The 21159-nt window shown below is 27.7% G+C and overlaps 1 protein-coding gene across 6 annotated transcripts in view; it reads right to left on the reverse strand.

Moving 5' to 3' along the window:
• Nucleotides 1–12608, reverse strand: part of LOC145185937 (uncharacterized) — a 43445-nt gene extending 30837 nt beyond the window's left edge. For 5 of the 6 annotated variants that reach the window (XR_016455692.1, XM_090097935.1, XM_090097932.1 and 2 more), the window contains exons 1-17: nucleotides 11566–12608; nucleotides 11404–11465; nucleotides 10051–10140; nucleotides 8830–8907; nucleotides 8501–8593; nucleotides 7933–8048; nucleotides 7778–7852; nucleotides 7208–7323; nucleotides 7006–7099; nucleotides 6442–6628; nucleotides 5945–6214; nucleotides 5474–5752; nucleotides 5047–5331; nucleotides 4548–4841; nucleotides 3757–4275; nucleotides 3386–3667; nucleotides 171–476 (exon numbers count right to left, since the gene is read on the reverse strand). Coding sequence is in view for 5 of the 6 variants with exons in the window: in XM_090097935.1 (XP_089954061.1) it covers nucleotides 171–476; nucleotides 3386–3667; nucleotides 3757–4275; nucleotides 4548–4841; nucleotides 5047–5331; nucleotides 5474–5752; nucleotides 5945–6214; nucleotides 6442–6628; nucleotides 7006–7099; nucleotides 7208–7323; nucleotides 7778–7852; nucleotides 7933–8048; nucleotides 8501–8593; nucleotides 8830–8907; nucleotides 10051–10140; nucleotides 11404–11465; nucleotides 11566–12043 (3624 nt within the window). In the remaining variant the exon portion in view is untranslated. The remainder of the gene's footprint in view (nucleotides 1–170; nucleotides 477–3385; nucleotides 3668–3756; nucleotides 4276–4547; nucleotides 4842–5046; nucleotides 5332–5473; nucleotides 5753–5944; nucleotides 6215–6441; nucleotides 6629–7005; nucleotides 7100–7207; nucleotides 7324–7777; nucleotides 7853–7932; nucleotides 8049–8500; nucleotides 8594–8829; nucleotides 8908–10050; nucleotides 10141–11403; nucleotides 11466–11565) is intronic. The other variant, XM_090097934.1, reaches the window with a different exon arrangement.
• Nucleotides 12609–21159: the final 8551 nt, after the last annotated feature.

Here is a 21159-nt window from a genome sequence, read left to right on the forward strand (position 1 = left end):
ATTACTAACAACTCACATATTTACTAACAAAACATTAACAAGAGATATATCAACTTGTTGATATTATAAATTTTAGCTAAGTCATAAATAACACATTTATCAATTACCTTTAATTTAAAAATAAGGAATGCAACTAAATATTTTCTAATTTTCAAACAAATAAAACTTACAGAGAGATATAAATATGCATCATTAAACATTTCAATACTGTCTGCCCTTTCAACAGATAAAAGCAGATTCTCAGTCTTTTCTATCCATTCCACCAACATCTCTAAGTTCTCACAGATAATATTTTCTATTTCAAAAGCAGGTTTACATTCAACTTTAAGTTGAGAAATTCTAGATTCAAGTTTCACAAATTTAAGATCCCATATCTGCGTTAAGTGTAAAAGGTATTGATCATTGAATGACAAACAGAGTTGTATATGCTCACAACCAAATATACAAAATTTGTAAACAGCTGATTTCTGAATAGTCTGATAAAGACATTAAAGTTTTATTTATAATTAAAAAATTTATCATTAAATTGATTAAATAGTAGGCCGGATCATAACTTAAAAAAATTTGGAAAATTTCTTCGGGAATTTCCAGTAATTGGCTCTCAAATACGCTGAATGCAATGCTGCAAACCGTTTTTCGCTACTACTTTGCTATACTTTGTATTTTTACCTTTGAAGTTTTCAAATAAATTAACTTAAAAACGCTCATTTGTTACATAATTTATTGATTGAATTTATAATAAAATTCAAATTATTTGAACAGTCAAAACAATATATCATTAGCAAACGTTGATTAGAAACTATACTTAAATGTTCTTAAATTCAGATTTTGTGTCAAAGTGAGGCATCAACTTGCGGCGCTCCAGTTGAACGCGAATATAGCCATCACGATTTTCATGACCATAAACTTTAGATGCTGATTCAGTCACAATTTTAATCACACGTTCAACACTTTGATTGTGACATGGAAATGGCTCAATGTCAATAACTATGTCTTCAACTGACGAAAGCCATGCCAATATTTGTACAGTTGGAATATGTTTTGTCAGAACAGGTTCCAAGCGGGGCTGTGTTTGCCAGTCAATCAGTTCTTCATAACTAGTCGCTTGAAATCGTATCTCAGGGAGTTAAAATTTTCGATTTGGTATGTCATCTTCACGAGCACGAAGAATTCTCTTCAACGCAAGCTTACGGATCACTTGACGGTTGTCTTTGAGCATAGCCAGAATAATGCTCTCGATATGAGCCGGGTAGCTATTGCGCTTCAAAACTTGCTGAACAATTATTCGATAACGCACAGGAAGAAATCGTGATGTTTCTATCATTTTATAATAGTGTGGAGCAGCATTCCAGCAGTTTGAATATTTCTTAATGTCAAACCAAACAACTGCATATGAATTCACAATAAATTTAGCCAAAAGTATTAGTTCATTTGATGGATCTTCAGTAGATATATAGAGGCGTAGAACACGGTTTGCTAGTGTCAACCACCTTGCATGGTTTAGTCGCCCAGGTGTTCTAGAATTAAATCTATCTGGTACAACACCTGTCTTCACCGCATTAACAATTTCGAAAAAGTACAGTTGATCACTGCTTAACAACTGCTGATTGCATATAATAGGTTCACCAACAAGTATGGCAAAGCTGACTATGGGTTTCTTAACAGACATTGAAATAGACTAGCCAATTGGTCCATTAAATGAATGGGGTCCAGTTGTTGCACCATCTAAGGAGTGAAAAAGATGTCGCAAAGGAAGCTCGTTCAGATGTAAAAGACAAATGGACCAGTGCAGTGGTCAACCAAGTTCAATTTCCATTCTGCGTATAACTCCATTGTTTAAACCAGTATTAACGTTAGTTGAATCAGAACCAATACAAACAAGGTTCGTGCAGTCAACAGTATCAATTATTGAATCTGCAATGGATTTGGCTGATCCACTTGCCTATCCCCCTCAAGTCTGCCTATCCCCCTCAAGTTTTAAAGTCTGATCTTTCCTTCCATCAAAATACAATCCAGTAATTCTACAATCAGCATTTTTACAGGATATTCTCAGTAGTTTTCGTTCTCTGTGAATTTTATTCCGATCCACTGGCCCCATACGTTCTATACCAAAATCAACCAGAGTTGCTGATACAATCACGGCAACTGCTCTATCTGATATGCCAAAACCATCTGCTTGTAGAGCAATATTTTTTAAACAACGGTTTTTCAGACGAGTAGATGTGACTTCGGTATCGACATCTGATACGGAAGGGGAATAAGTTTCGGTGTCAGAATTGTTGTCTGTTTCATTATCTGATTCATTATCAGATGCTTCAACGACTCTGGCACACTTAACTGCAGTCTCTTCCTTTGATAATGAAACAGATTTTCGTTTTAAACGCCTCTCAGCATGGGCGGATTCCTTCTTGTCGATTCCAGCTATTCTGCCAACACGTATAGTGCGTTGATCAGTTAGGAAGTCATGCTCAATTGCTGGCACCTTCAGAACCATTGGACAGCAACAAGACGAAAGTTCTTTGCATTTACACGAACAAATGTCAAATAATGTGTCAAGATCTTTTTCTATTTCATCTTGTTTGACTGTTGCAGACTTTGATCGAATCACTTTCTGAACATTGCCTATGTACTTCTCCAGCTGTAATTCTATGCCTCGAAGACTTATAGTAGAAACTGATGCTTTAATCCATATCTGAGAAAGTTTCTCTGCTAGTCTCTTACAAACAGACCGTAGTGGTTCAGTTTCATAATTCTTCTCAGACAAGTATGCTTTGCCTACTTGCTTGTGGGTTGGCAAGCAAAAATTGGGTAATTCACGACCTTCTCCAAAAAGTATATGACGATTCTTTGAAGCTTTAGATCTTGAAATCATTATTGTTTTACAATTTTATAACATATCAGAATTTCAGTTAATTTCTAAAAATACAAGATGAGACGGATAAATTCTGCAATCAGTTGATAAAAGCAGAAATTAATAAACAATCATATAAAAATAGAATAATATAATAATAATAATATAATAATATAAATTTATAATAGCGTTGGAGTTAATCATATCATTAGCGTTAATTTAGTTAGGTAGGTATAGGTTTGGTTCAATTTCATAACCTTGGGATTATATCTAGTATTAGGGTTAAATGCATGTTTCAGTTAATGCATGTACTAAAGTAAATATACTTAGCATATAAAACCTTAAAACTTAAAAATGCAAAGTATAATCAATTCTTTAGAAATATTTTTTTTGTAAATATTAAACAACACTATATCACGCCACTTTTCACAAATTCTAAAAAAAAATTAATTTTTATGATCCGGCCTATTAAATAGGGTCTTATTTCAATTGACAGAATCCAAAAATAACAATGCTAATGAAGAAACAACTTACAAATAATTTTTCAAGAAAAATATGAGGACTCAGTAAATGTTTTTCTTCAACTAAACTCTCAATTTTGCATTCTATTTCACCAATATGATGCATAACTTTGTTTGATACAACATGGATGTGAGATTGTAGCTCAGAAATAAAAAAGCATCTTCGTTGAAGTACTGATTCAGTGTATTCAATGATTAGTTTGTAAAGAGGTTCTGTGTATTTGATTGAATCTGGTAACTCCAAAGGGATTGATAGAATAGCCGCAGTGTAAACATTGTAGAATGTATTTGTAGGCTAAGAATGTATTTGTAGGTTAAAAAACTAAATTTGCTAAAAAAACAAACAAAAAAAAACACTGGATAAGCTACAGGATTACAACTTACCCATTTTACATTGTGAAATATGCCTGACAAACACATCCAATCACACCAACTGAGCCTATCTTTGATTGGATTTGCAGACTCTTTTAAAACAGACAAATTACTACATAAAAATTCTAGACATTGTGTCAAACTGAGGAGTTTTAGCTTTACACAACTAACATAATCTTCCATAATCAGAGTGTCAAAACTCTTCAGAAGTTGATTACATTCAAGAACTGCATATTGAATCTTATTGACATCATAAATCTCCAATGAAACATCCATATGATATTGTGACAAAGATTCAATTAAACCTGTTGCTAATTTTAAAAGAGAGTTTTCAATGTCAACTAAATTTTCACTGATTCTTTGAGCGAGTGGAAGAACTTTGTTTTTAAGCATGTTTATTTTTTTACAGTACTTTATTTGTGCCTTTATTTCTTTCAGTATTACTCTAAAGTTGCAGTCCAGGTTTATTTTTGAGTCGTTTTTTAAAACCTTTAAACTCTGCTCTATGTAAACAAGACAACCAAAATATTCCTAAGTAATACAAGATAATTAAGAATAAAGTACTTAGAAATCAATGCATAAAGCTTTTCCCTGTACAGCTAGTAGAATGTGAAAATTTATTTAACTGTTAGCACAATATAAAATTTACAAAAGAAAAAAACAACATCAGATTACAGTATTAAAAAAACGAAGAATTAGATAAAAATAACTAGTAATAGATGAACCTGTAAAAAATTTCCTTAACCAAAAATTAAGATAATAATATAACTCCACTATTAAACAAGAATAAAAAACTCACAAACCTTTGCATTCTTAAAATAAGTAATTAATTCATTAATGTTTGTTAGTCTTGCTTTTGCTAACTTTTTTGAATCAGCAACACATACCCTGCTTTTACTAATAGCATTCTGTGTAAGTAGGTGAATATCTTCAAACATTAAAATGTCTTTACAAAATTGAAACTTCCATTTTAGAGAGCGCACTTGAATTTGATATTTATTCATTTTTATTTTAGAAAATGTGTGTCCCATAATATTCATCAGCATTTCTAACTTTTTTAAATAATCTTCTTGAACATTTAAATTGTTGATGCAATTCTAAAAGAAATAAAAGTTTCATTAAAACATGTGTATTAAAGATTTTAAAAGCAGATCAAAGAAAGATTATTTTAAAGAATTTATAAAAAATATGAAAAAATATGAACAAAAACATATCTGTAAAACAAAATACCAACAAATAAGTGAGCTTATTTTTGTTTTTCCTAGTTTCTTTGTACCAAAAAAAGTTTAATATTTTACATACCAAAATATCTCTCTTTTCAAAAGCATTTTCTAAATAACCTTTTAACTCAACACAGCATTCTTTAAATTTCATAGAGCAATCAAAGGTCTGATTTAGTTTTTTACATAATTTATTTGCTTTACTCTGAAAATCTGATTTAAATTTGCCAGCTATCTGAAGCATAGAACTAATTTCTTTTACTTCCTCTCTGTTTTCAAACAATTCACAGAAATGCTTTGCACTATCCTTTAAACAACAAAACAGTTTGTCAAACTCTGCATTAAACTCTTTTCCAGCCAACAGCTTCTAAAAAAAATACAAGAATAAAAAACTTTTGATTTTATAACTTTAAAAAAATCAAAAAAATTACCAAAAATAAAAATGTTTAAACGGTTAACTTATATTAAATACTTAAAAAGTCTTCAGATTAAAATAAAAATTAGAATACCTCAATTTTATTTAATGATTTAGAAACTTCTTCTGTTCTGGAATGTGGGAAGTGTTCAATGGCATCAATCATTTGATTGACTTTTGCAGTTATTTGTTTTAAGCCAGCAAAATATGTTTTTACTGTTACTTTGTGACATTCAAGTTCAAGTTGTATTTTAATCAATTCATAAAATAAACCTAAACCATTGAGTTTATGTTTCAAGTTACTGTTCTTACAATACTGATCATGGATACATTGAAGCTGGTATTTGATATCATCAAACTCTTCAAGCATTTTCTGGAAAAAAAAAAAACTTTAAAAATTCATTTCACTGTTGTTTTACATGGTCTTAATTAAATTATATTTTCTATAATTTTGATCCATTAAACCATTCTGGTATAATTTTATTTCATTGAATAATTCTTTTTTGATCTTGATCCAAACAATTGAACAAATATTTTTAATAATTACATGTAAATAATGAACTACCTTAATAGCTTTAGCCTGTTTTGGATAATTGCTGGAGTAAGCTATCCTTTCTAAAAGAAACATGGAGTCTTCAAATACTTTTAAAACATGCAAGTAATTTGTATCAAGTTTAATGCTTTGTGTAAAATCATGCAAAATGTTTGCAATGTTCTCAATTTTTTCATTTACAGCTTCCCATAAAAAAACTGCAAAAGAGTGCTTTTTTAAACATCTCAGATTTTCCATGACACTTTCTAGATCTTTTAAATGTTTGCAAACTAACACATACTCCTAAATTTAAAAAAAATAAAAAGTGTTAGTGAGATTTGATCAGAATCATTTTTAGTTTTCATAGAAATATATATATATATCCGTTATCAAAATCTAAATTACTACCATTATAATCATTAGCAATCAAAGATAGACTTTTAGTGTTACGCTGCCAGAAAAAAAGTTTCATAGATTTGTTAAAAAAAGAAAAAATACATAGATTTTATTGTTTTTAAAAAAATAACTACCTCATACAACTCCTCTAATGACTGAGTGTAAGAATCAGGTAAGTTTTTCAAAATTTCATCAACACGTTCATCCAAAATCATCAACCAAACAACATTATTTTCTGCATTCAAAAGATAATATTTCTTGTCTTCATTATCATCATTATTGTCATCATTTGAAAGTTCAAAATTTGCTTTAGAAGATGATCTACAGGATATTTAACATAAATAAACCAATAAACAGAAATTGTTGTAAAATAAGAACATGAATTAATTATTACAATTTTAGTATTTAAAAAAACTGCATACTTTTTTCAATCTTAAAATTGAATAAATTACTTGAATAAAAATGAATCAAAAAATATTTAACGCAAGAAGTAATGTGTTACAGAATATATTTGCAAATGCATTTGTACTGGTGAGTCTTTAATGATGATTTTACAGAAACTTTATTGAAAAACTCATTTAAACACTCTTAAAATACCTACAATGAAATTTGCACTATTTTCAAAATTACAGAAGAATAAGAAACAAAAAAATTTCACTATCATTAAACTTCAAGACTGTTTTTAATTAATGACTCACACTATTTCTAATGACAGACATTTGCTTTTTTTTAAACAGTTCCAAAGAATTGAGATGTAAGTCAATACCAGCTCATCTGTACCACTCAAAATATCTATGAATACAATTACTTTAAAAATGTATCTAGCAGTAAAAAAATGTAAAAACTAAACTCACTAGTTTTTACAAAAACATTTTTAAAGAACTGGCTAGTTTTATCAACCTTTTGGGCAGAGAACCATTGATAAGTTATAATCTTCAACAATTTTGAATAATTTAGAGAGTTTGATGACAGGATCTTCTTTATGGACAGCTTCCCAAATACTGATTAAATCAGGTCTGTGAAATAAAAAAAAAAAAAAAAAAAAATGATGTAAACTTTTTATGTTAGAAAAGTAAATGTTCATAGAGTTGTTTTTCAATTGGAATAAATAATGTAAAAATGTTGAGATTTTTAACTAAGTTATAAACTTATAACTAAGTTTTTAACTTATAACTGTTTAACTTAAGGGAAAACTAAGGAAAAAGAGTTTTTAGTTTATTTAGAATTAGAAGCAAAATTTAAATAAAGTTAAAAAGAATTTTTTTAAACAAGATATTTAAAAATTTTTTAAACAAGATATTAAAAATTTTTATAAACGGAAAGTTGCATAGTAAATTATGTAAACGATAAAAGAAATTACATTAAGATAAAGAAATATTTATATATAACCCATTACAAATGCTATTGTGCAACACTTGTGCATAACAAATAAACTCAAATGAAAAAAAAAATGGTTAAAAAAGATCTAACCGGAAATAAGACACAAAAACAGAAAGAATAGTGCCATCTTTTAAACTCTCAGCAAAGTTTGTCAGATTTATACCTCTAAAAGAGTATCAAGAGGGGAAAATATTATAAATATATTTAAATAAGCAAGTAATAAAATAAAAACAATGAAAACATACAAATCATATCCCAGCATTATGTCTTTATAGGCAATCAACACTTTTTCATTTAAGGAGATGTATGGCTTTTTAATAACCTCACAAAACCATTTACAATACCCAGATAGGCTAAACAACTTAAAATTAATAACTTCATTAGATGAGGTAAACACTATGCCATAACTACAAAAATTTAAAGATCACTTATAATTGAATTAGATTACAGTTTTTATACTATTGTATGAATACTTTAAAGCATTAAGTAAACTAAAGGTTAGAATAACTGAACAAAAATTAAGAAACAAGCATGCAAGCAGAAACAAGCAGAAACAGGAAGATTTTTTCAGTGTGAACATTTTACAGTTTACTAGACACTTTAAAAAATTTACATAGAAAATGGAAAACATTAGAAATCATTCATTAACATTAAAAAAAAAAAAAAAAAAAAAAGAAAGAGCTGGTTTTTTTAATTTTTCATTTTAATAGAGACTGCTTATTTTAGGAATTATTTTGTTTTCAGTCAACTTTCTAAACTTGTTTCCAGTTGAAAAAGATTGCAACTTTTTTCTTAATAGATTAAAAAAAATACTTGAAAATAGTCCAAAAGCATCCACATCAGAGTTAATGTTGTGACTACATTTCCCTCAACAATAGCTTCAGCTTGGATAGGCACAAGTTTTATCTGTGAAAGAGGCATACATGAAATTACTATATGAAAATTATGTACAAAAATCAATGAAACATTAAAAAAGAAATTTCTTCAAAGTTGGTTTTGGTATTAAAACTTCATTTATGATTATGGTGAATATATTTTTTTAAATAACCTACAACTAAATATATTCTATTAAGATAAATATCAAAATAATATAGCAGTGCTTCATATTTATAAATAAAAACATCAATTCAGTTTGTTTTCACCTTTTTGATATGAAGATACATCAAAAAATTATTAACATTCTTGATAAAATCCATTCTTTTGCAACCATTCTCAATTACCTGTTGAAGTTAGTAAGAAAATGCAAAATCTTGGCAAAATAGTATAAATGTAAAATAAAGTAAATAAAAATTTAAGTTAGAATTTTTCTTTAAAACAAAAAAATTGTTTATTAAGAAAAATTAAAAACACATTTGGGTTTTTTTAAAATTTATTTCATATGTTTTTTTGCTTTCAAATTTTTTATACTAATATAAAGCACTATATAAGTATAAAAAATTACACTAAGACAACCGAAAGGTAAAAGATTTGCTCCTAAGTATCAAATCTCAACAGTTAAAAATGGGGGTGGCAATTTAATCTTTCAGTCATGATTCTATTGGTCCACTTCATCAAATCGAAGGAATAATGTATCAGAGTGTAATTTAGATATAATCAAGCATGTTATGCTGCCACATGGAAAAGACAAAATGCCTCATAGTTGGGTTTTCCAGCAAAACAACGATCCAAAGCATCTTGCAAGTTCTATAAAAAATTTTTTAAACTCAAAAAAATTACAATTTTTGACCGGCCTTCTCAAAGTTCAGATTTAAATCCAACAAAACATCTTTGAGAACATCTTGATTGACAATTGAAGGGCCACAAACCCACCAATAAAAATTATTTATTCAAGATGCTTTTGGATTGTTGGGCAAATATCCCTATAGATTTGATTATCAACTTAGTTGACACAGCCTTATCATTGTCAAGCAATATTAAAATCTAGAAGCTATCCAACAAAATACTGATGTGCTGTGATGAAAAATCTAGAAGCTATGCAACAAAATACTGATGTGCTGGAGGAATTAGAAATAATAACTCCTTTTTGAATTTTTTCATTTGTTTATAAACTTTTGCATGATTATCTTTTTAATAAAATTTGAATTATTTCCTTCTATTACAAGTTCTCATTTTTTTGGGTAAATTATACAATGTAATCACTTTAGAGGATCTTTTGTTAATAATTCTATTTATTTTCAGTAAAAAGACAAAAAATTTTAATGAAAAAACTAGAAAATTTTAGCTGTTTATAAACTTTTGCATGCTACTGTGTACACACACACACACACACACACACACACACACACACACACACACACACACACACACACACACACACACACACACACAAGTAAATTTTAAACTGTATATTCACTTAATCTCACCAGTTTTTTACCAAATATAACTTCTGTAAGTTTAAGCAACACAATGCCATCTCTTAGGTCTTTAAAAAGATCCACTACAATTAACTTTTGCTATAATAGAAAATTTGATCATTAAATAGGGATGCAAATAAAACTATTTCTAACCAGGAGCTATTTTCTGATGAAAAAACATTTTTATATTGCAAAAAATATTTTATGATAAAATTTTAAAAAAAATGATATAATATGTACTTAACTGAATCACCCTGTGTGTATATATATATAAACCTGTGTAGTTACCTTTGTATATATATATATTGTTATACACAGGGTGATTTAGACAAATTTACCCCAGCGTAGTATGCTATTTATAGGTACTGTGTATATGCCAATCTTATTCATTTAAAGATTAAAATGTTCTCTAAGAATTGCAGTAACTTTTTCTCTTCCTCAGACTCAGTGATGAATGAAAGAGGCTCTGTTTAACAAGATCAACCTACAACTGTCATACAGAAGCTAGGACTCACAAGAAATCAGCACAAACTGTGTAAAACACCTAACACAGGCTCCTCAAGACTGCATCTATCAAAAAAAAGAAAAGAGGAACTTTTTGTGCATCAGAAACTAGAAAGAAAGCAATCTGTAAGTGTTCCTCAAGAAAAACTCGGGCAAGCAAAGCTCCTGAACACAAAAGATATAAAAATGAAAAAGATTTTCGTAAGTGAGGAGAAATTTAACTCCCAATACCATAACGTATATATTTTTCACTCCCAGAAGCCAGCACCAGTGATGGATTTTGCAGCCATATCTGGAAGAGGAGTCTGTGATCTAAAATTTGTGGATCCAAGTGTAAAATTTAATAAAATTTACTATTGGGAAGAAATTCTTCATAGTACAGTCCTGCCATGGGCAAAAGTATGACTTGAAGACAAATCATATCTCTTCAAGCAGGATGGTGCAATCAGCCACACTGCAAGGAGCACCCAGATCTTCTGCAGGGAAAGTTTCCATAAATTTATTCCTAAGAAAGAATAGCTAGTCTTGAAGACTGCTACATTCCTGGCAAAACCTTGATCAAGACATAATTTTAAATAACTTATTTCCAAAGAGACTGAGTTTGTGGATTAAAGGGAAGGTCGATTTGATTGAACACTTGCTATTATTTATCTATGCATTGTTGTTCCTATATCTTCAATAAAATTTTGTTACTCTTTGTCATTCTCTTGTGGTTAGCATACTAGCTGGTGTAAATTTATGTGTATCACCTCTATATATATATATATATATATATATATATATATATATATATATATATATATATATATATATATATATATATATATATATATATATATATATATATATATAACAAACCTGTGATAAATGAAAATTCAACCATTTAACGTACACTTCAGCTTGAATTTCCTGATATGAACCTAAGAATAAAATTTATATGAAGCAAGTCTGTAAATTTAAAAAATATCTTGATCTTTATAAAAAACATATTATGCTTTTTCAGTCTTATACTTTACTAACCAGCCAGCATTGTAAGATCTTCTTGCTGAATTCTTTTCCCAAAAACTTTATTTCCAAGTATGTTGCTAAAACATAACTGTTTTGACTCTGATTTTGACTCTTGTTTGCATAAACTTGCAGTTGTAAGCAGAATATAAGAAATATATTTGGGACTAGGAGAATGAATATCAGGAAAGTGGAGATTTATTTCTGACTTGCTTTTTCTTAAGTTTGGATTTACAATTGGATTTTCTTTTTGTAGTAAATTCAAACTTGAAAATGCTTTTACCAAAGTGGTTCTACTTAGATTTTTCACTTCTGTTTCATTGGGAAGAAACTTGAATGATTGATTATTCAACTCAGCTATAGTTTTTTGTGTGCCAATAAAAAACCTTGCCAAATCTAGTTCATAAGAATTGTTACTTAATACAGAACTTAATTTTTTCTCAACAATTTTCCCATTATTCTCTTTTTTAATAAAAGAAGCTGATGAAAACATTTTATTGCTAAAATGTATTTCACATGAATTATTTTTTGAGTAAGATTTTTAGCAATAGAAGCCAATATTGTTGCATTTTATAAAAAAAACACACACACACAGCTGGCAAATTTGTTAACTTTTAAAGATTTATCTTATGTTTTTACTTGTATAGCAACACAAGAATGTTTAGATTAGGTCCCAATAAAAAAAAACCTGATTTAATGATTTTTTTTTTAAATCATTAAAAAATTAAATAATTTCCAAAGTAATTTAAACTAACATAAAGTAAAATAGTTTGAAAAATATTTTAGTTCCTATAATACTTTTAATGGTATAAGTAGCAGTAAGCCACCTCTTCGTTGTATTCAAACTTTATTCAATGCATATTATTTTATCCTGAGTTTTAAACGATGTTAATTCTGTAGTATCCATTAGCGTTAACTTAAATATTTGATAACCAAGATTTTTAAAAAATTTAACAAAAATGGTAAAAGCTAGGTTATCTCTTCTTGCAATCTCGATTTATTTTAAAAGTATTAATTATAGTTCGATAGTGAAACAAAAGGTAAATAAACAAAAACACGTGGCCGATGTTTTTGGTCTATTCACTTAAGATTTGCGCGTTTTACTTGTTGTGCTCGAGGAGACAAGAAACTCGAAATATTTTGCGTAATCCAGAGGTTAATAAACGGCTGAAAATGTCTCGCCTCCAGTTTGCTTCCGTCCCCAGAATATTTTTTGCCTTCAGAATGCTCGAGTAAAAAAACAGGCCGCCGCAAGATTTTTTTTGTTGGTAAAATGGTTTATAGATCACTTCCAGTGGCTTATGCCTTCCAACTGGCAGCGGTATTTTTGCCTGCCGGTGCCAGAAGATAAAAACAAATAGGGCAACAACCCAAATAATTCGGATATATCAAACCTGATATATCAAACAGTGCAATAATCAAGTATAAAAGCAAAAAGACGTTTTTTTTCAGTTAGATCATCATTGTTTTACTTTATTGTACTTTTTTAAAACTTTTTCTTTGACCTTTCGATTAATTTGAAGTCAAATGATAAATAAACGTTGAAATATAATAATAATAATAATAATAATAATAATAATAATAATAATAATAATAATAATAATAATAATAATAATAATAATAATAATAATAATAATAATAATAATAATAATAATAATAATAATAATAATTGTAATAATAATAATTGTAATAATAATAATAATAATAATAATAATAATAATAATAATAATAATAATAATAATAATAATAATAATAATAATAATAATAATAATAATAATAATAATAATAATAATAATAATAATAATAATAATAATAATAATTGTAATAATAATAATAATAATAATAATAATAACAATAATAATAATAATTGTAATAATAATAATAATAATAATAATAACAATAATAATAATAATTGTAATAATAATAATAACAATAATAATAATAATAATAATAATAATAATAATAATAATAATAATAATAATAATAATAATAATAATAATAAATAGTAAGAATAAGAATAAAAATAATAATAATAATAATGATAATAATAATAATAATAATAGTAATAACAATAATAATAATAATAATAAATCAAGCAAACAAAATGGGAAGCAAGTTATTTTAAAACCACTGAGCTAAATATCGATTTCTTGCGATCGAAAAGAATTTCAATTATACCGAAGCGTATTCTCCATTAGCAATTTAAAAAAATAATTTAAAAAAAGAATTAGGAAATCCGAAAAAACTAAAACTCCAGCTGATCAAACATCTAATTTATACGTAATGATAATATTTTAATTAAAGATATTTTAATAAAAGATCTAATCTTCTATAAACTTCAATCAAACAAAAAATAAACAGAATGAAATTCAAGTAAAAAATTAACTAAAGAATAATAAATAAAGAATAGTTAAGAAATGATTAAGGTGACTGAAAATGAATCGAGATAATCGAGAAAATAAATCGAGATAATCGAGATCAAAACGTTGGAGAAAATTTTTTTTTTCACTTTTTTAAAGATTCTATAATCAAAACAATGATCATAAAAATGAAGTAATAATCATAAAAATCAATGTAATTAGAAATTTAGAAAGTAAAGAAGTATGAAATCTAGTATTTTGGTGGCGATAAAAATCAGCGTCATTTAAATATCTTTATTGTTACTTTCTTCTTATGTTGTAATTGTTGTAAATTATTATATAGTATTTCGTTGCCATTAATATTCTTAACTGTTAGTTAGATTATTATAATAAACTATTATAAGTTATTATTCTAAAATACTATAAAGTATTATAGTATTTAAGCAATATTAATTGTTATAAATCTAATTTTATTGTTATTATCACCATTATCAGCATCACTTTTAAATTTATTGTTACTATTATTTGTTAATATTATTTTTATATATAGAAAAGGTTAAATTTCATCCGTTTTTTAGTGACGGAAATCTGCGCATTTTTAAACAGTACATTCTTGCGCATGCACGCCGAATGCATTAATGGTCGTCGTAAGTAACTTAAATGACTTTTTATACATTAAGGGAGTTAGTCAATAAATTGCGTGCTTTAGCAAGGTAAGATTTTAATTAAGAAAAAAGTTCCTTCATTCAAAATGAGCCTCGTTGAATACTCTGTAGGCAAAATAGTATCTCATGAAGTACGAAAGCAAAAAAATATCAGAACTTCGTCATCGATTGGACAAATCCTATCGTTAAAGGGAAATACAGAGATGAATTATGAATCTTTCTGGAATCGTGACGAGTTTACGTCTAACGTTAAAAAATCGATGGCTTCTAAAGCAATTACTTCGGATATTGTAGATCGACAGTACCAGCGAAGAAATGCTTTTGCTGAATCTTGCGATATTGAGCGAAAGCTGTTAATGCGAATTGTCTTTGATTTAATAAGAGATTCTCATATTCAAAACTTCATCAATTCTTGAAACAGAACGAAAATTTGGTAAAATGAAACACTTTATACCTTACAATAAGTAATGACCATCAGAAAAAGCTGAAATGATAATATATATATATATATATATATATATATATATATATATATATATATATATATATATATATATATATATATATATATATATATATATATATCGACTTTTTCTGATTATATATATATATATTTACTTTAATGCACTAAAGTTTTTGTTTGTTTGTTTGTTTGTTTTTTTATATAAAATTTCGAAAGTATTTAACCTTTTAAAGTTCAAAAAGTATTTAATAATGAAGTGGATAGCAACTGAGCTGGACTCAGTTTTAAAAATCTTTTAAATTTTTTCATAATTTCCCATTTTTAAAAAGTCGCAAAGCTATTTACGCAACTAAAAAGTTCAATAAGAAAATCTTGTGTATTAAAACAGTAACAAGCATGTTAACAAAACGAGATTTTAAATTCATCATATTGTGGTTAAAATTTGATATTTTCTTTCTTACAAAACTGTATTTTTATTTCATTGTTAAATATCAGTCGACAAGTTAAGATTACCCACATATGAGATTCTATAAGTTCGTTTTTCTAGTTTAAGTTTTAGTTTCAACCCAAGGACTGTTTAAAAACTTAATTCACATCAGTCACGCTATCTTAGCGCATAATACAAAGCGTATTTTAGAATTATTTTAAAGCAGGAACCTATTTTGTATTTTTAAGAAGAAATCAATTTATATAAACTTTTTCATTGATAAACGCGAAATTTTTCCTCACAAACTAAAGATTCTTTCTTTGTTGAATGATAAAGTCATGTTTGGTTTAAATGATAAAGTCGTGTATGGTTTGAATGATAAAGTCGTGTTTGGTTTGAGAGTATTCTTTTATAAATAATTTGAAGCAAAGTACATACTTATAGATAACTCATTCCTAAGTTTGAATAAACGGTTTAATAAGATTTGATGATTCAATTGGTAGTGGGAAAAATTTGTTAAAAACTAAATCAGTTAATCTATGATGAAGTCTTAATAGTCTTTTAATGATTTTATAAAAGAATTATATACTATATATTCATATTTCGATTAAAAACTACTAAAAATGCATAAATAAAAATGCTAAAGAGTAAGTTAGTTTGACTGCTTTTAAAAATAATTTTAATTGTGTTAAATTTTTATTGCAAAAAAAGCACATATAAAAAGTTCTTAACATTCCAAGGAGATTATGGAAAATGACATCATACGCTTTTTTTTTTTTTTATGTTAAAAGAGAATATATTACTGGTTGTTTGATCTTTCACTAACGGCTTATACTTGCTTTCTTAACACTCTCAATAACATTTAACTAAAGTTGAAGAAGAAAATGATTTTAAAGTTTGTTTGAAAAAAATTTCTTCTTATAGATGAGAAATATTTTATTTTAAAAAAATGGTGAAAAATGTCTTTTCCTCCGAAAACTCCATAATTTTAAAAGAAGCGAGCTGTTTTACCAGTAAAAGAACCTTTATGACCTGCAAATGATAAGCACGACAATAATACTGAATTATGTGGAAACTATATATAGTTGACAAATATTTTGGTTATTAAAAAGAAATGCAGATTTCCTGTTTTAGATCTAAAGAACTTTTCTCCTTTTAAATTTTCTCACATCCTCAAATGATGCACTAATTCAAATGGCAGATAAAGATCGTCGTTTAAAATGATGACATTTTTTAAATTATATTTTCTGACTATTTTGTAATTTAACCACTTAGTTATTTAATTAGAAAATTTTTCTCAAATTAAATAACGAAGTACTTCTATTTCGAAACTTCAAGAATATTTCTACAAACGTATGTACGTAGTTTTCATGATCACAGCGATTAGATTCAAAACAGGATGAAGCAGGATTTAATCTGATAATACTTGAATAAAAACTTTAGAAAGTATTTTTTAGCTAAAAATAAATTAGGCATAGAAATGGTGAAGAAAACTGAAAAAAGGAAGAACTTTGGTTAAAAAACTTTACCGGCCAAATTAAACTTTTTTCAATTCAAAACTTAATTTTTTCGCTAAATTTATGATTACTAACTGTTTCAATTTAAAAGAAATTTGTCAGGTTCCAAAAATAAAAACACAGCTTGTGATTTTACCATAGTCGTTGATGGATGCCTATTTACAGAAGGATATTTTTTTTTTAAATAAAAATCAATATGGGTGATTAATTTGAAATAATAATGAACGGAAGTTTTCGGTTAAGACCTCAGTTTTGATTTGTGAGAAATTAAATGCCTCTCCGTTCGGTACTTCGACAAAAAGTGCTTAAACTTGTAAGTAAAAAAAGAAGCTACAGATGAATAATGGAAAACTGAAAAAAAGAATTTTAAGAAGTAAGACCATCATGCTGTAACTAATTGGGGGATGAATTTAAAGCTAGCGTTGTAAATAGCGGTGCTATGGCTAACGATAGTGGTTAACGTTTAATTATCACTAAATTAAATTATTTCTAAACATAAAACAGTGCTGACAACAACAACAACAAAAAAACCAGTGCTAAAAATAGACGCTTAAACCACAAGAGTGTATTATACAAAATAACAAATAACCAGCTGTGTAAATGTGATGGTATGCGAGTATTTCATCGAGAAATTAAATTAATAGCGCTTGTGATAGATATCGAGAAACAATGGGAAAGTTCCATATAACTACGCGGACAAAAATCAAAAGGTTGTAAAATCAGCGAGTTTTTGATATTTTTCGAAAGCATGTATGTTGACATTTTCACAGCAAAAAATAGAACCTTTTAACCATTTTAGTTCCTCAGAAATTTAGCACCAAAATTTGAAATTCCAGTTATTTCCTCCATTATTTCAATTTCAGTATTTACGGTCGCTTGTGGAATAGCAGCTGGGACATTATTTTCTCATTCACAAACTGCTAAAAACTGCTGCAACCGTCTCAGGAAACTCTGAAGAGTTTTTTAGTTCTCTTTTGTAGCGCACATCCAAGTGAATTGAGCTGAGCTTTGGATCAGAGACTTTTCAAACTAAAACTTTGCAATTAATCATCGACATAATCAATTCAAAGTCGACTAAAACAAATTTACAGTTTGGAAGATCAATTTTAACAGGTACTAATTCTGCCATTTTCTTTTTTCTTCGTCTGCTTTCGTTCTTAGAACGACTTCCTCACATTCTTTAATTAACACCAAAATGATTGGTCTGCAAAACCTCACTCTTCAAAACACAACTCTGACCATTGAGTTTTTCCAAAAAATATTGCTTTTGTTATCGTATGCTGCTAACTGTAGTGGTATTGTTGTTGTAGCCAATAAGTCGGAATCCTGTTTACCACTTTTTGAAAACTTCTGATTGTACTGCCATCGGCTGGAGCTTTTATCTTATCCCCATCAACCTAAGTTGAGTGATGGCAATAGAATCTTTTTTGTAGTTACAATCCCTCATATACGCAGAGTAACGTCCATATAACAACGCAATATCGTTTGATATATCATTATCGTTTGACCAATAATGTCCCTTCTTTGAAAAATCATTTTCAAATTTTCAAATTCATTAACAATTATGATTAAAAATTTTAAATTTCTCCCGTTTTATTTAAAAGATAGGTTAAAAATTAACTTGTTGTTATCAGGTATCAACGCAGTTATTTTTAAAATCAACATTAGTACTAACTGCATTACAAGAATTGATATAGTGATAATCTATATAAAAACAGGTCGTAAATTTAATTTTTCAAGTACTTTTGAATTCTTAATGACTAGAAAAATAACATCATATATAGGATATTAAGATTGATATAGGTACTACATAATAAAATTCAATATGGCGGAAAAAGGCGGACGAAAGCGGATTGGAACTTTTGAGATTTTGATTAGAGACACATCAGAGGTAATACCTGCAAAAAAATGAGCGGTATAATGTTTGATAAGTTTTTTTGAAATTCCATTAAAGTTGAAATTTAGTGATTTTGGACTAGATTTTTGGAGAAATTATCAAATTTTAAACTTCCAGGGAAATTTTTCAAAATTTTAGATATGAAATTTGCAAAAAAGTCTTAAAGTCCTTTCCAGCGATATATATGTCAGGGAAAAGTAGTTATATCAAAGTGTTACCTTACAAACTGATCTTTTGTAAACTCCGACACGAATTTGACCAAATGTTTTGACATTGACGCTTCATATCTTTATAACGGTCCAAGACTCTTTATATTTTGGATTTTTCTGTTTTAAGGTGTTCGTAATCAAATGAAAATTTGAAATTCAATTCAAATTTAAAAGAGATGATTTTTTTGATTTTTCTGATTTATATATATATATATATATATATATATATATATATATATATATATATATATATATATATATATATATATATATATATATATATATATATATATATAAATAAATAAAAATTCATAATACCTTATTTAAGGTCATATCAATTACGGCGCACAGTGAATCCCCTATAAGTTGGTAGTTGGATGAAAACTGTTTATTCTTCGATTTGATTGTTATGAATGTGATCAATTTTTTTACAACTTTGAAGATTCGGGGAAGCTTTATATTAAAAAACTTAAATACAGAGTAAGAAAATGCATAAAAAAAAGAGACTTTTTATAACTAAAACAAAACATACAAGATAAAAAATTCATACTTAATTTAATGCATGAATTATGTAATAAAATTTTTTGGCTAAAGCTTTTAAACTTTACATTAAAAATGATATAAACAGACCATCAATTCATTGGTGCCATGAGAGTATTCGAAAAAAAGCAGTTGAGGATCTAAAAGAAAGATTCAAAGTATCCGATTTAGATGCAGTTGTAGTTTATTGGAACGGAAAAGTTATTACTTCTTGACGAACATAATGTAATAGTGGAGAGGTTTTCTGTAATGAAAAAAGAAAACACTGAGCAAGTGCTACAAGTAGAAGCTGATATTGAAAAATGCACACTCGTACTGATTCAATATCAGTTTCTATTTGTGGTATCGCAGTTTACCAATGGCTTAATTATATTTTCTTGATTTTGTAAAAAACTGTTTAGTACAACTGCCCTTTCGATTAGAAAGAGCCTTTGGAAATTAGTTTTGATTTTCCTCGGTGTCTCTCCTTCTCTAGGTATAGACCAATGTAATTTATATATGGTAATCAGGAAGCTGATGCTCTTGTATTCTTCAATGTAAAGCTCTGTCAATACAAAAAAGAAGATGGTTGATGCATTAAAGTGTTTCGCGAATAGATATAAAAATAAGCGATATTCCCGAAACCTTAGAAATAAAATTTTATATCTATATTCATATTTCTCACACGATTTATCATATTTCCAGATTTTTTAAAAGAAGAATCGACTTCGGAACACAGCGATTTATTTAAAAATGAGCTGCGATAAGTAATCTCACCACTCATCTCCGGCTTCATAACCTGCGAGCTCCACCTGTGAGTTGTGTTTCCAACAAATTTTTCTCCAAAATGTAATGTTCTTTTTTAACGACTAAATCTTTTAATTCACTGTTCATTATTATGAGAGTCACACTACTAATGTAACATTTTCGTTGATAACGAGTGTCAGTCAAAGTATTGCATACTTTTCTATCATTGAGAGTATATGATCGTGTTTAGCAGTAATTTGAGATTGGACTTCTCTTATAGGTGTTGGGATGAGTTGAGAAGCTTTTTTTAAAACTTTATTCGTTTCTGTTGCAATAAATTCATTTGTTTCTTTTTAAAAAGTACTTAATTGGTTGGTACATTGTACTTAATTGTAAAAGTAAATAAAAGTACTTAATTGGTTGGCCGTTGGTTTCGCTAAATAATGTTTTGACCGTCAAACTCAATGAATCAAATGAAACAAAGAATCAAATGAAACAAAGAAACTCATCAGCAACTTTAGAGTTTGCAAATATGTTTAAATGTGCTAGAGCATCCATCACATCCCCATTTGCTAGTTAATTTGAATGACGTTTTTAAAATCACTCAAATGGGAAAACGGGAACATTTTTAAGAACTTCGCATTGCGTTTCAGTTAATAGTAATTTTAACTAGTTCCCCTTAAAGTTTAAATTCGGCATGTGTTTCTTTAACAGAGTTATGTCCATATGAAGGGTGGACATAACTCTGTTATAGAAACCTTTTCGACTGGCATAGATTATAGTAAGATGGAAATACTTGATGATT

This window comes from Hydra viridissima, unplaced genomic scaffold, assembly GCF_058129835.1.
Source record: "Hydra viridissima isolate aposymbiotic clone 2 unplaced genomic scaffold, HvirCarnegie_v1 scaffold_9, whole genome shotgun sequence".
Taxonomy (NCBI): Eukaryota; Metazoa; Cnidaria; class Hydrozoa; order Anthoathecata; family Hydridae; genus Hydra; species Hydra viridissima.